Below are 13,225 nucleotides of genomic sequence, written 5' to 3'. Positions count from 1 at the left end.
AATGATGTCTGAATGTCTTTAATAAGCTTTAGATATGGGAGGTATAACAAGGCTTCAGTATTTTTTTAATTGAACAGATCAACACTCCTTACTTTCATTCCATTTAAAATCCATACCTGGTCATGGTGAAAGATGTACTGGAATAAACTGCTATTTAGTCAAAATGACTGATTAAAGTTTATTTAAAATAATGATGTAGTCAATACCACAGTGAAATTTACTCACTCTTTGATGACAGGGTATGACAGGGTCTCAGTCCTGGAATGTCTACTCTGATGAAACAAGATTGTACATGATGTTCCTGCAAAAAAAGTTACAATATAGTAAATAACAAGTTATTGTAAACCATTGTGCAACTTGTACATGTGAACCATTTCATAGTTGTACACTAGCTTGTGTTTGACGAACTTTCAGTTTCCATATTCCTCTCCATAACACTCATTGCAACATTAAATTTGAGGGCTTTTTACAAAGTAAACATTGCAAAATCACGAGAGCCCATTTATTCTGAGAAGACCAAACAAACATGGACTGGACCTTCTCTCCTGCCTGGAATATAAATACATGCCCTGACAAATGTAGCCATACAGGACTCTTACATCAAACTGAAATATAGAAGCATGAAAAGGAGCGGAAAGATGCTTTCCAGGATGATTTTTATTGTTTTGCTTTTCCTACAATTGTCAGGTAAAGTTTATTATTACCTAAGAAGACTAAAACAGGCATAATAGTTATGCTTTACTTTCTAAATAGTAGATAATAAACTGTATGATAAATGTAACTGCTAATTGGTGCATGCTATATTAGTGCAATTCATTTTGGGAAATAAAAATTTTATTTGTAGAGGTTAAAATAAAACTGTACCATGTTCATATAGCAATGTAATATTTTATAATAATGTATCATTTGTTAGTTGGTGTTACAAATTATCATAGACTTTAGTCTAAAAAAAAGTGTACATTTAAATTTGTAGAGGTGTTAGCAGTAGATTGTGTTTTGTAACAGATTATTTACATATCTATCTATCTATCTATCTATCTATCTATCTATCTATCTATTGATTCAAATGTGCATAGTGTATTTACTGTAAATTTTAACTTTGCAATTATCATAATAAGTTCATCTTATCACACACCATATAGAAAAATAATGTCACAGTTAACAATTTATAGAATTTTTATGTTGTAATTGTTGGGGGGCAGAGAGCACTTAGTTTCTTTGAAACTCTAGAAACTCTGGTAACAAGGCAGGACTTCTGACTCCCCGATCCCCAACCCTGGCAAGGCATCTACACAGCCAGTCATGTCTGTGTAGATGCCTTGCCAGTCAACAGCACCTTTTGATTCAAACCCAGATCTCAGTAGTGGTTAGCTCACTCCTCTAAATGATACCATGCCAATTTCACATCAGATATTAACTACCCTGTGTCGGGTTTTTCACCGCTGTTATACAGATCTTTTTAATTTTACTAGTCACAATAACATTGACTCTGTTGTTTTAAGAAGCTGGAACAAGTCTTATCAGCAAGAGTCACAAAGGAGACAACCCTCTCTTGGAATATGTGGTGAAGAATTCTTTGAGGGAACATCCAGTGCTGACTAAACTGCGCCTGGTATGTGTGGTCATTTATAATAAACCAGTTTATACTCTATACACATTTCTCTCTCAGAAATACAACAAAATAATAAAACTGACAAAACAGTATTATAGAATAGAACAGGGAGGAGGTTTAATGTTACACTCACTAGAGGTAAACTATAAAGGAATTATAGAAGCTAAACACAGCATATCAAAGCATAATGCTTGTCTAAGGCTTCCCCCATCATTGTTGGGTGTTTGTATTTTTTAGAGAACGATGGAGGATCCTTGGAAGATGATGATGGTGGCAGCAGAGCAAGCTCAGTTTATGGCTAATCTGATAAAACTCATACAAGCTAACAAAACCATTGAAATAGGTGAGAAACAGCAGCTTGAATTATAACATCCATCCCAATCAATCACATATGTACATTTTGAGACATTGTTATGGTTTAATTTTTTTTTTTATTCGTTTCAGATTTATATTATCTTTTCATATAACTTACATTTTGATTTGAAGTTAGTTTTGTAGGGTTTTACCACCACTTTATCCCAGTCTGGGTCACCAGAATCACTGATGCAATGCAATAACACACCCTGAACAGGACGTCAATTTATCTCTGGTTGTGGTGGTGGGCTTGCTGTTCTTTCTTGCTCCATCTAAAATTATACCAACTGTTCATGTAACCCTCATTAAATGTCTTGCACTAAAAATCAGTGGACCTACGCTTTGTTGGTTGCTTTGGTTTATTCATCACCTGTTTTTGTCAATGAGCTATCTGAGCCACTCACTTCTTTGTGTTTCATGTATTCTGCCATACTGTTCCTGGGAGATTTTAATATTCATGTTGACACCATTAACTCTGCTTTTACTGCTGACGTTTTTAATTTTTTCCAGTGCTTTGAATTTACTCAGCATGTACATTTTTCAACTCATACTAACGGGCACACTTTGGACATTGTTTTTACTTGGTATTCCAGCTCTTGACCCTCCATTCCCCATCCCAGACATAGCCAATCAAGTCTGATGTAGACACATGGCAGGCTGATAGCACCACTGGGGATTTAAGCCCTGTATAACTTATAGTGTAATATTGAGCCTAGTTTCTTTTTTTCTTTCTTTTTCTCCCGGTTTTTGCATTATGCTTCCTCTCTACTGGTGCTGACCTCACCCTGATTGTGGAAAACGAACTGACACGCCCCCTCTGACATGTGTGCAGTAGCCGACTGCATCTTTTCACCTGCACGAGGCGAATTCATATGCAGACCAGCCCTGTGCACGGAGAGCCACACCCTGATCACATTATTTCTCTACTCTATGCAGACACCATCAACCAGCCAGCAGAGGTCGTAACTGCATCAGTTATGAGGTCCCTATCTGACTCCCTCCTGGATGAACAACAGCCAAACATTGTTCATATAGCTGCCCAGCCCAGCCGGATGGCAGAGATGAGATTCGATACGATGTATTCGAAATCCCAGCTCTGGTGTGCTAGATTATTTTACCGCTGCGCCACCTGAGCGGCTATCCCTTGTTTCATTTTATTTCATTTTTATTCTAGAAAAAAATCTAAAGGCCTGATCATAAAGAATACACTCATACAAAACTCTCAATAATAACTGCTGTAAGAGATTTGAAAGTTATTTTTGTGATTATCTCAGGTATGTACACAGGATACAATGCTCTGAGTATGGCTCTGAACATTCCTGAAGACGGCAAAGTGATTGCATGTGAAATCGATAACGATTATGTGGAAATAGGCAAGCAGTTCTTTAAAGAGGTAAGTATGTCAAACTTTGAACAACCAGCAACTATTTTAAATAACAGTTTGCTAATGTTAAATGAAGCCTGCACAATCTCCAAGGATCTATGACATAGATACTACATGACCAAAAGTATGTAAAACTCTTTGAAACTAATGGATCAACCTATTTTAGCATCACCCATTTCTAACAGGTTAAAAAACATCATGTTCACAGCCCTACAGGACGATATTGTAAAGAAGTTGTACTGAAAAAAGTGACTTTAAAACTAGCACTGTTATAGCCTAACTACTGTCCTGTGCTACAACTGCTCTAGTCAAAAGCAAGTGCTGTTATTGTGAAGTGGAATAATCTAGGAACAGCAATAGCTCATTGTTCCAATTCAACCCAATTTCAGGCTTCTAGATTCCCTCCTCTTGCCAAACAATCATTTTATGGACCTCACTTTGCATACAAGGGCACAATCCTGCTAGATTCCAAAAGTGGAAGCATACATTCTTTTTTGGCTGCTTAAGTGTTTCAGGGGTCACCAAAGCAGATCAGTCTGGTCCAGATAACTGATTTGGCACAGTTTTTATGCAAGATACACTTTCTGATGTAACCCTTATTTTATCCGGTCTTGGGACCAGCACTAAGTGCGCACAGACAAGTGGACCTTCCAATGGCTAGGCTGTTTGCCCTACTTTGTGCTTGGCGCTATTGTTTCTCTTTGATTGATTCGCCTTCTGCCAATGCATAACGCCACCTAGTGGACCAAAAGAAATGAAAATCATACAAATGATTATATTAAATCATTATCATTTTATTGCCAGACATAGAGAAGTTATAATGACATATTAGGGATTGTGTCAAAGAACACCGAGCTACTTCAAACTTCTAATGCTACACCCAGGATAATACATTTTAGGCTAAACAGAACCCAATCCCAAAAGTTATGCTCCAAACTCTACTGGAATGCTCAGATAAATGATGTTTAGATGTCAGGTATTCACAAACTTCAGGCCATAGAGTGTAACAAAGGCAGAATGACCAGAACATCACTTTTCTCAGTCAAATATTCATGGCCTTCATGCTCTATTAAAGACAGAATTGCAAGGTAAGAATCTACATTTAAACCGTTGATCTGAACTGGGCTCTGGTGGGTGGACAGTATGAAGCCTAATTGCCTGGTGCAGGCGAATACCTTCAGGTGATGCAGAAATGTCTGTCAGACAGCAGAGAGAGCTGACTGAAGTAGATGTCTACATCAGTCTCTGTGTCAGGGTCTATAAAGCATGCAAAGCCAAGCATTACTGGTCTTTGCTGTATCTGTGCTTTTTAGAGGCCAACAGCAGAACAGACTTGCAGCTGTTGCACCACATTAATTTGAACAAATGTATTAATGACTGCTGTAATATTTTTTAGGCTGGAGTGGAAAAGAAAATTGACATTCGCCATCAAATTGCACTTAAAACCTTGGGTAATGTTAATGTACAGTATTTCAGCATCACATGATCATTATTTTCACTGAAGTTTATACACACTGACAACCTGACAATGTTCCAACTCCCTTTCAGATGAACTCCTTGAGGCTGGTGAAGCTGAAACATATGACTTCGTTTTTATTGATGCAGACAAGAAAAACTATGACAAATACTACGAGAAATCCCTCCAGCTGATTCGTAAAGGTGGCATCATAGCTATTGATAATGTGAGTATGATATAAATTAATAACTATGATCATATACACAAAGAAAGTCAAAATTATGTGCTTCTCACTAAGACCCTTGATTCATTAGGTCCTTTGGGGAGGAAAAGTGGTAAACCCTGACAAAGACGACATCACCTCCCAGACAATTGACCAGCTGAACAAAAAACTACACACAGACCAGCGAGTGGATCTAAGCATGCTCACCATTGGTGATGGCCTAACCCTGGCTATTAAATTATAGTGTTTTGGTACCAAAAAGGCCACATAAACTGTAGATTGTTAAGGTTTAATAATAAAAACTAGTCATCATTTCTATAATTATTACATCATGTGACTCTTTATTAAAGACTTCATTTAACAACCCAGCTTTGTTTTTCTTCACTATAAATCAGAACAGTCAGATGGCTTTTTTACAAGTTTACAAAATCAAGCATAATACATCTGTAGAATCTACAAATATGCTTATAATAATATATACAGTGTTGTGAAAAAGTATTTATTTTTCACATGTACATGTTTTAGATGTCCAACTAAATACAATTTTATAATATGATAAAGACAACACCAGTAAACTTTTAATTATCCCATTTACTGAAGATAAAGATTTATTCAAAACCTACATCACCCATAGGGCTGGACGATATGGCTAAAATTTATATCACGATATAACTCCTAATTTCGGTCGATACGATATAATTCCGATATCGATATGAATAACACAAATGTCAGAAAAACTGCCAAAAACACCAAAATTGGATGGCTGTACCTGCAAACCTCTTTTCTGGTTTCTGGCAAGAAATACAAGCTGAATACACCACTGAATTAGTCCTTCATCTCTTATCAGCTATTTCGTCTGCTTCTTTTTCAACTGTGGACAGTGGCAAAGCCAGACAATTTCCATAGGGGTGGCCAGACTGAGACCATTGCTCACACAGGGGTGGCACAGAAACTGTCTGATACCTTATTTTTGTATGTGGCTAGTAGCTGTTGATCTAGTAGTGTTTTGGTCACTCACTCGTTTACCTATACAGGCAGTGAGTACCATGTAGAATTACATCAACCCTAGCATAATAAGCTTTTTATTTTTTCTCGTTTTCCCTGTGAAAAACTAAAATATAGCCCATAACCATAACAGAATTTCAAAGATATTCCTTTGCATTACTTGATCATTTGACTGCAAACTTGTGTGTACTGATGAGACTCATCTGAACCCCAGAACATGCCAGTGTGAATGCATGGAAAATAAATTTTAATTTTCTTTCAAGAATATGATACATTCTGACCAACACTATTAAGCCAAATCAGCATTGAAAATTGACTTTACTTTTAATAGCCTTCAACAATGCCGGGGCTTCTTAAAACTGAATATTCTCTTTTCAATAGAAGTGTTATTTAAATGCTATTAAATTGTTTTTGAAAAAAAAAAACGGCCAATTAAGAGGAAAACCGCCCAATCTGGCAACAGTGGAACGCGAATATCCCGTTGGTGCCTTTATTCGTAGCGCGCCACAACTAATAAGAAGTAATATTAATAACTGGTATTAGTACTCAGTACTAGTACTTTTTCTGTAATTGTGTTGGTGGTTGACATTTATGTTGAGTGTGTAACTGCACTGTTTTGATGGAGAACTACTCGCTTGAGGTGCGCTGTTGAATTGCGTCCCTGTGGGAACCTGCGTACAGAAATGCTTCCGCAAAAAAGTAACACCTGCAAAGCGCACTGACGTAATGCATATCGATCAAATTTGTTTAAAAATCATATCACCGTTATTGAAACATTTTCTATCGCGATATATATCGATATCGAATTATTGTCCAGCACTAATCACCCATATGAAAAAGTAACCTAAAAAAAAAAAAGTGTGTCCTAAACGTTTGCAATTAAACGTTTGCAATAACTTGCAATAACCTGCGATAACTTACATCACCATAGAGGAATTTTTAACCTATTTTGCAGAATTGTTATATGTTCTATAATATGTTCTATTTAGACAGATGATTTTTAGATTCCATGGGTCTGACAGTAATCATGCCTGGGTGTGGCTAGTAAAATTGAACCCAAATGTTAATTACATTTAATTAAGTAGTTGATTCAGTAGCTAAGGGGGCAGTTACTTTTGTACATAGGGTCAGGTAGGGCTGAAGAATATTTTTCCTGCAATAAATGAAATCATAATCACATTATTCTTTGAGGGGGTTTTCATGGATAAACCATGTTCAAAATGTTACACGTAAAGGGCCTTTATGGAAAAGTTCCAAGGTACTCGGGCCTTACTGGGTAAAAAAACATTACTCCAAAGAGGTGTCAAAAGTCTTATGATTATATGAGAACCAAGAGCACCTCCAAAGCATCGCTAAAGTGGTTTAAAACAGGGGACAATTATGACATTACCTTGCTACACAAACAAGATGAAGACCCTACCAATTCCCTACTAACTTTAAGAAAGTGTTATTCATGTAAGTGGCTAAAATTGCTTCATTACATTGTATAAAATCTATTTAGATGCATCGTAGAAGGCTGTAATAGCTGCCATAGAAGGGAAAAGCAAGAGCAAAAGCTGGGTAAATACTTAAACATGTGTAAATTACTATAGGTAAATATAGTGTTCTTTCTGTTTTGGCTTTTACCAAAAACAGTGTCTTATAATTGTCAGTGACAGTTAGATTTGTGGGGGGAAAAAGCTGTGGGAGACAAGTAGGCCTACCTGTTTAAGGCTTTGTATCACCACACTTGCTTGGACATCAGTCGGATCTGACATTTCCAAAAAAGGGTGGAGACAAGCTGAGTAAAGAAAATGCACATCATCCCACATCATGGTACCATTTGTGTACAAAAGACCAGGGAGGACCATGAAAAAAAAAGCTTTAGTGAAACTGAATTGTAATAAAATGAATGTTTTAGCTTACCGCAACCACATAAGCATACATCACATGAACATAAAAACAGGGAGAACACAAGAAACTTCTCACAAAACTTGACCCAAGACGAAAATTAAACCCCAGACTGGAAGTTGTTGTTGTTGGGCGGCACAGCGTAATGCATGAAACAGAAAATTAGTCATATTTGAACAGAAACATTTGAGAGGTGTAATGGGAGATTATAACCACTAGATGACGCCAGCGCTCTTTTACCTTAAAGTGGGTACTAAATGATACTGGACCATTCTACCAAATGGGTGCCATTTGCGTGTAGTAACTTGATGAAATTAAACGTTATTTAGCACTTAATCCAGTAATGCAGTGGTCCCCAACCACCGGACCGCCGTGGGTCATTTATTACCGGGCCGCACAGAAAAAATAAATAATATGAGCAGACCTGCATTGTACAGCCCGCGGGCCGGAGCCATATCCCCAACCGGCCCGCATGAGGTCAGTGGCAATTAAAAATCAGACGTAAATAAATGTACATCACACATGCCATATAACAGAATTGCGTTTATTTTGACAGGAGTGCTATTTCTTTACATTTCCCCAAGTTTGGATTTACGTGTATGCGAGTGTATCCAGTTTCACCGTAATGTGTCGGCGAACAGAACTGAGCAGAGACGATAAAGTTTTGAACAAGACATGAACTTCAAAAGTCAGGTGTAAAGCTGTTTAAGGATCACAATTTAATCTAGGGTTTATATCGCCGTTACGGTACTAAACACAGAGAAATACAAGAACTTGAACGATGCGGAGCGTCACATCTGAAGCTTCGCTAACTGAACTGCAAACCAACTCAGACTTTTTAGAAAGTTTTACACATCCAGGACTGGAGCAGTTAGGATCAGCTTTGTGCTATCCAAATGGTAACAGCACTTTGTGTAAAGTTAATGCACATTTTGTTCACATTTGTTTCCAAGAAAGTTGAATAAATAATGAAATCATGTTGATGTTTTTACTCTGCCTGCTTTTCATTTTCTGATTGTAACATCTACTCTTAGCAGTAACAGCTTATCAGAACTGTAAAATGTAGGCAATAAAAATAAATCTTATTAATATTGAGCAGAATGAAGTTTACCCTATTGGTCTGGCCCTTCACAACAGTAACAGTTTCTTATGTGGCCCCTTGGAAAATTTAATTGCCCACACCTGATACAGATACATCGGCAAGGAAATCACTGCTTCCATTTCCAACACAAGGGTGTTTATCGTCTCATATCACCCCCAGGTGGAAGCAGCGTCTCGTTGCAGCGAATAAAGCTCATTTGTGAGCAGTGTAGTTATTTTATTTTCAATCCTCCCGTCCCCGCCGGTCCGTGAAATTATATTTTAAATGAAACCGGTCCCTGGTGCAAAAAAAGGTTGGGGACCGCTGCAGTAACACACATACTTAACTACTTAAAATGTGTATTGGTCAATCTCAGGCACCTTGTTTAATTTTTTACAAGGTTTCTAAGTGGAAGATGGCTGTATAGGAGTGACAGGACTGAAGGAAACAGGACTGAGTTTAACACAAAATTAGTAAATACATGAAATATGCAGCATGGCGTTCATGCTTAAAGTATGAGAACACTGGGCAAAGTGTGGTGATTAATCAAAAAAAATATTTATTTATCAATAAATAACAAAAAAAAAATCTAGCTAACAGGAATGTTAGTTGAGATTAATCTTCTCAGTTAGAGTTACAATATTATCTAACATACAGGGGGGGGGAAGAAAGAACTTACTTTTGATCTTTTCATGGCCTTCAGTAGATACAGATAATGTAAACTTTTGTTGAAAATGTGACTTGTAGAATATTTCCATTTTTCAGACGTATGAATATATAAAGATAACATGACTGAGTGAAAACCTGGGATATTAATTAACATGTATTTTAAACACATTATTATAAATGTCTTATGGAAAATAAATATTAAAAATATAAATGGGATATGGACTCACCAAACAATGCAAAAAAAGGATTTCAGAAAGATTTTATTTAGATGTTTTATTGTAAAGTTTAGTGTTAGAAAGTGGGGACATGAAAAATACTACTTTTTAAGTGTTAGAGAGTTTTTTAACGTTTTAAATAATATATCCTAAATTTGCAATTAGATCAATGTGCAGGACATTTTGCTCAAACAAAAAATGCATTTTAAAGTTAATTTCCATATACATTTATACATATAATGTCCTGGGGCATCGAAACATTACTTTTCTGCACATACTTGTTACATCAGAAGACGCTGGGGTATACTAGGTAAACCTTCATACTTCTAAAGGACTAAATACTTTTCTCATGATCACAACCAGCCATGGATTAAAATAACACCGCTAAGTTTCATTTTATCATCATTTGCAGAAACAGAAAGTGAAACTTAGTTTAACATAATTAGCCAGTGGTTCTGCCTCTGAAACGCAACTGATTTGCACAAACATTGAGAACAGTACGGCAGTTCCCCACAGTGCATCAGTAGGTAAGTGCTTTTATAGTTCACATCTTTATATATATATACATTTTATAAAAATTGGTGCATTTCATAGAGTATGTGAAACATTATGTGAATAGTGTCCTAACGATTTGATACAAAATTTCCACAAATTGTAATAAAAGTCTAGGGATGGTTCATTAATATTTATAATCTATCAAATGTCAAGATGTTGCTGTTGTTGTTGTTTTAGTCATGTGCTACATTTACTTTATGACATAGTTTTTTACATGGATTATTATTTACTACATTTAACCGTAACAAAAATAATCTTATAATAATTATAATTCTTATAAGGACTGCACTTTTTTTTCTTTTGGCTGAGTTTTAAATTGTGTTCAAAGTCCACTTTACAGTTATATCTAGAATATCTTGTCTTTACAACCTATGTACAGTGCATGTCTAGTCCTGTGTGTTGAACTGGTTGATGGTTACTTGACTTTGATGAGTAAGATGAGATTGAGTTTGATGTGTATTCTTCAGTGCTGGCAAAAAAAAAACAATTCTTGTTGGGTTTATATGGCTTAACTGACTTAGTAATGACATTTGACAAACTGTTTGATTAAGTAATCAAGAAGGCAACTTCTTTTCACAAGGCTGATATGAGTGTTGGATAGAACAGGAAGGTTTTTTCCTTAAATAAATGTTTTACAAATTGTGTCTTGTTTTCTTTGTATCATGTTTTGTTTAATGACCTGAAAATTTATGCAGAGAGAACCAGTATTAGGGCAATTACTTTTTAATTGACTTACATATCAATTCATGTGTTTAAATATTTTTTTTTTCTTATTAGCTTTAAAACCTGGGAGAAAAAGCATATGGAGAAACTTAATACATTCAAGTGCCACTTCACTTGGGACCTAAAGAAGGAGGATGCTGATCTTAATTACCTGGACATCAAATTCACTGAGCATCTGACAGTTCAAACTGAACGTGAAGGCAATATCAGACAGAGAGAATTAAATTTTTTGGCCTACATTAAACATCTGCAGGGCTTTACTGACAAAGCTCTTGAGTGTTTGGAAAAAGCAAAGCAGGAACACAGTGATTGCGCCACCTGTGTAGTCACATATGGAAATTTAGCTTGGTTGCACCATCATATGGCTGATGATTCCCTGGTCAAAGTTTACGAGGAAAAACTGGCAGAAATTTTAGAATCATTACCCACTTCAGAAATTAAGTGGCTCCGAGAGGTCCAAAGTGAAAAGTCTTGGTCTCTTCTATGGTTTTCAAAAAAGTACTATGACCGAGCCAAAGAAAGCTTTCTCGAGGCTCTTCAGAAAGAGCCGTATGACAAGGAATGGAACACTGGCTATGCCTTCTCTCTTTTTCATCTGGAAGGCCAGGAGATCAGAGAGGACAAGCGTGTGCCATTTGAAGAGTCCCTTTCAGTAAGCCAGCTAAAGAAAGCCTTGAAACTGGAGCCAGACAATGCCATGATCTGTGTCTACCTGGGCCTCAAGTGCTACAGGAACAAGAGAAATTCTGAAGCCTGGCTGCACATGCGGAAAGCACTGGATATGGCTCCATTTGACTTGAGTGTTGTTTTGCATGTGGCTAAGTTTATGAAGAAGGAACAGTGTTATGACATGGCATTGAAAGTGCTGCAAACAATGCTAGATAAAGCACCAGACTCATCACGCTTGCATCATGAAATTGCCAACAATTACAGATGGAAAGCCTGGCAGATAAAAGACACACACAACCCAAAGCTTCTGAGTCTTTGCATCCACCATCTAGAGGAGGGAGGCCGTCTGAATCCATATTTTATCTACCCACAGATTGAGTTAGCGCTTAGATATGCTGAAGTTAAGAAATATGCTCCAGCAAAGCAGAAGTTTGAGGAGCTGTTTGCTCGTCCAAACCTGACACCAGCTGATCTTCAGGCCTGGCATCGCTATTATGGAGACTTCAACATGTACCACCTGGGCTCAGAGGCAACAGCGGTCAAGCATTACAAAGAGGGCATGGCAATGAAAAGAGTATCCACTGAATGGAGGACCTGCAAAAACAGACTCTTCAAAGTCCTTCACAATTCCAAAAAGGATGTATACGACATTCAAGAGTTTATAACTTCTTTAGAGGACAGGAGATATTGAAGAACAGAGAAGCAGTCATGTTTTTAGTCTCCACACAATACATGCTCAAGACTTTACCAATCATGACTGAACTGTCAACTACAGATGGATAACAGATTAGGGGAAAACAAGTGTCTCCTAGACAACTTTCATGTACCCACCATAGATTCTACAAGTCTCTAGAACTGTACTGAAGCAAAGAAACATCAAAAGTTCAAAGTTGTTCTAACATTGTCCAACATCTTTCACAAGTCGGAGGTCTGGTCTCTGCAATGGCCACAGCATGCAATTGACAATTTTTATACAATCAAACAATTTAGGGATCTGTGTAGATGTCACCATCATCGCCATCATGAGACCACCATATGAAAATTTGTTTTATAATAGTCATTAGGTGATCGTTTAGAATAACATTTGATTTCTGCATTGATCTGCATCAACCCTTTCCTCTAAGACAGTGGTTCTCAAACTTTTTAGACCGAGTACCACCCATTATCAAACCAAAAGTTCCAAGTACCACCTATGTTTCTCATCACAGAACCACATATGGCACACATTATTTAGGTGTGTATGTGTATATATTAGTGATGGGAATTATGGCTTCTTGAAGGGATCTTTTGGCTCGGTTCCTTTTAAAGAGGCGTTCAAAAAAACGGCTCTCCGTTCTTTGAGAGGCGCTACTAGGTAAACTATAAGACACCCCCGATATTAATATCAAA

General features: G+C 37.0%; 2 protein-coding genes across 4 annotated transcripts; both read left to right on the top strand.

Moving 5' to 3' along the window:
* Positions 1–509: 509 nt before the first annotated feature.
* On the top strand, positions 510–5,393 carry comtd1 (catechol-O-methyltransferase domain containing 1). Of its 3 annotated transcripts, none has more exons than XM_062996095.1 (7): positions 510–687; positions 1,503–1,612; positions 1,850–1,955; positions 3,241–3,359; positions 4,747–4,801; positions 4,899–5,032; positions 5,105–5,350. In XM_062996095.1, the coding sequence occupies exons 1-7, from the start codon at positions 621–623 to the stop codon at positions 5,150–5,152; spliced, it is 639 nt and encodes a 212-aa protein (XP_062852165.1). In that variant the 5' UTR covers positions 510–620; the 3' UTR covers positions 5,153–5,350. The 3 variants fall into 3 exon arrangements, with proteins under 3 accessions (XP_062852165.1, XP_062852164.1, XP_062852163.1); XM_062996094.1 differs by having other exon boundaries at positions 517–687; positions 1,506–1,612; positions 5,121–5,393; XM_062996093.1 differs by having other exon boundaries at positions 517–687; positions 5,121–5,393.
* Positions 5,394–11,246: 5,853 nt separating this feature from the next.
* Positions 11,247–12,527, top strand: ifit8 (interferon-induced protein with tetratricopeptide repeats 8). The gene has a single exon (XM_062996366.1). The coding sequence runs from the start codon at positions 11,247–11,249 to the stop codon at positions 12,525–12,527; it is 1,281 nt and encodes a 426-aa protein (XP_062852436.1).
* The last annotated feature ends 698 nt before the right edge of the window (positions 12,528–13,225 follow it).

This window comes from Trichomycterus rosablanca, chromosome 5 (assembly GCF_030014385.1).
Source record: "Trichomycterus rosablanca isolate fTriRos1 chromosome 5, fTriRos1.hap1, whole genome shotgun sequence".
Lineage (NCBI taxonomy): Eukaryota > Metazoa > Chordata > Actinopteri > Siluriformes > Trichomycteridae > Trichomycterus > Trichomycterus rosablanca.
The sequence above is the reverse complement of the archived record's forward strand: the minus strand, read 5'-3'. Positions and strand labels throughout refer to the sequence as shown.

Coding starts and splice junctions, on each gene's coding strand:
- ifit8 (XM_062996366.1), top strand. CDS start 11,247: ATGGAGAAACTTAATACATTCAAGTGCCACTTCACTTGGGACCTAAAG.
- comtd1 (XM_062996093.1), top strand. CDS start 621: ATGAAAAGGAGCGGAAAGATGCTTTCCAGGATGATTTTTATTGTTTTG. Junction 1,613..1,849: donor TGCTGACTAAACTGCGCCTG/GTATGTGTGGTC, acceptor TGTATTTTTTAG/AGAACGATGGAGGATCCTTG. Junction 1,956..3,240: donor TAACAAAACCATTGAAATAG/GTGAGAAACAGC, acceptor TGATTATCTCAG/GTATGTACACAGGATACAAT.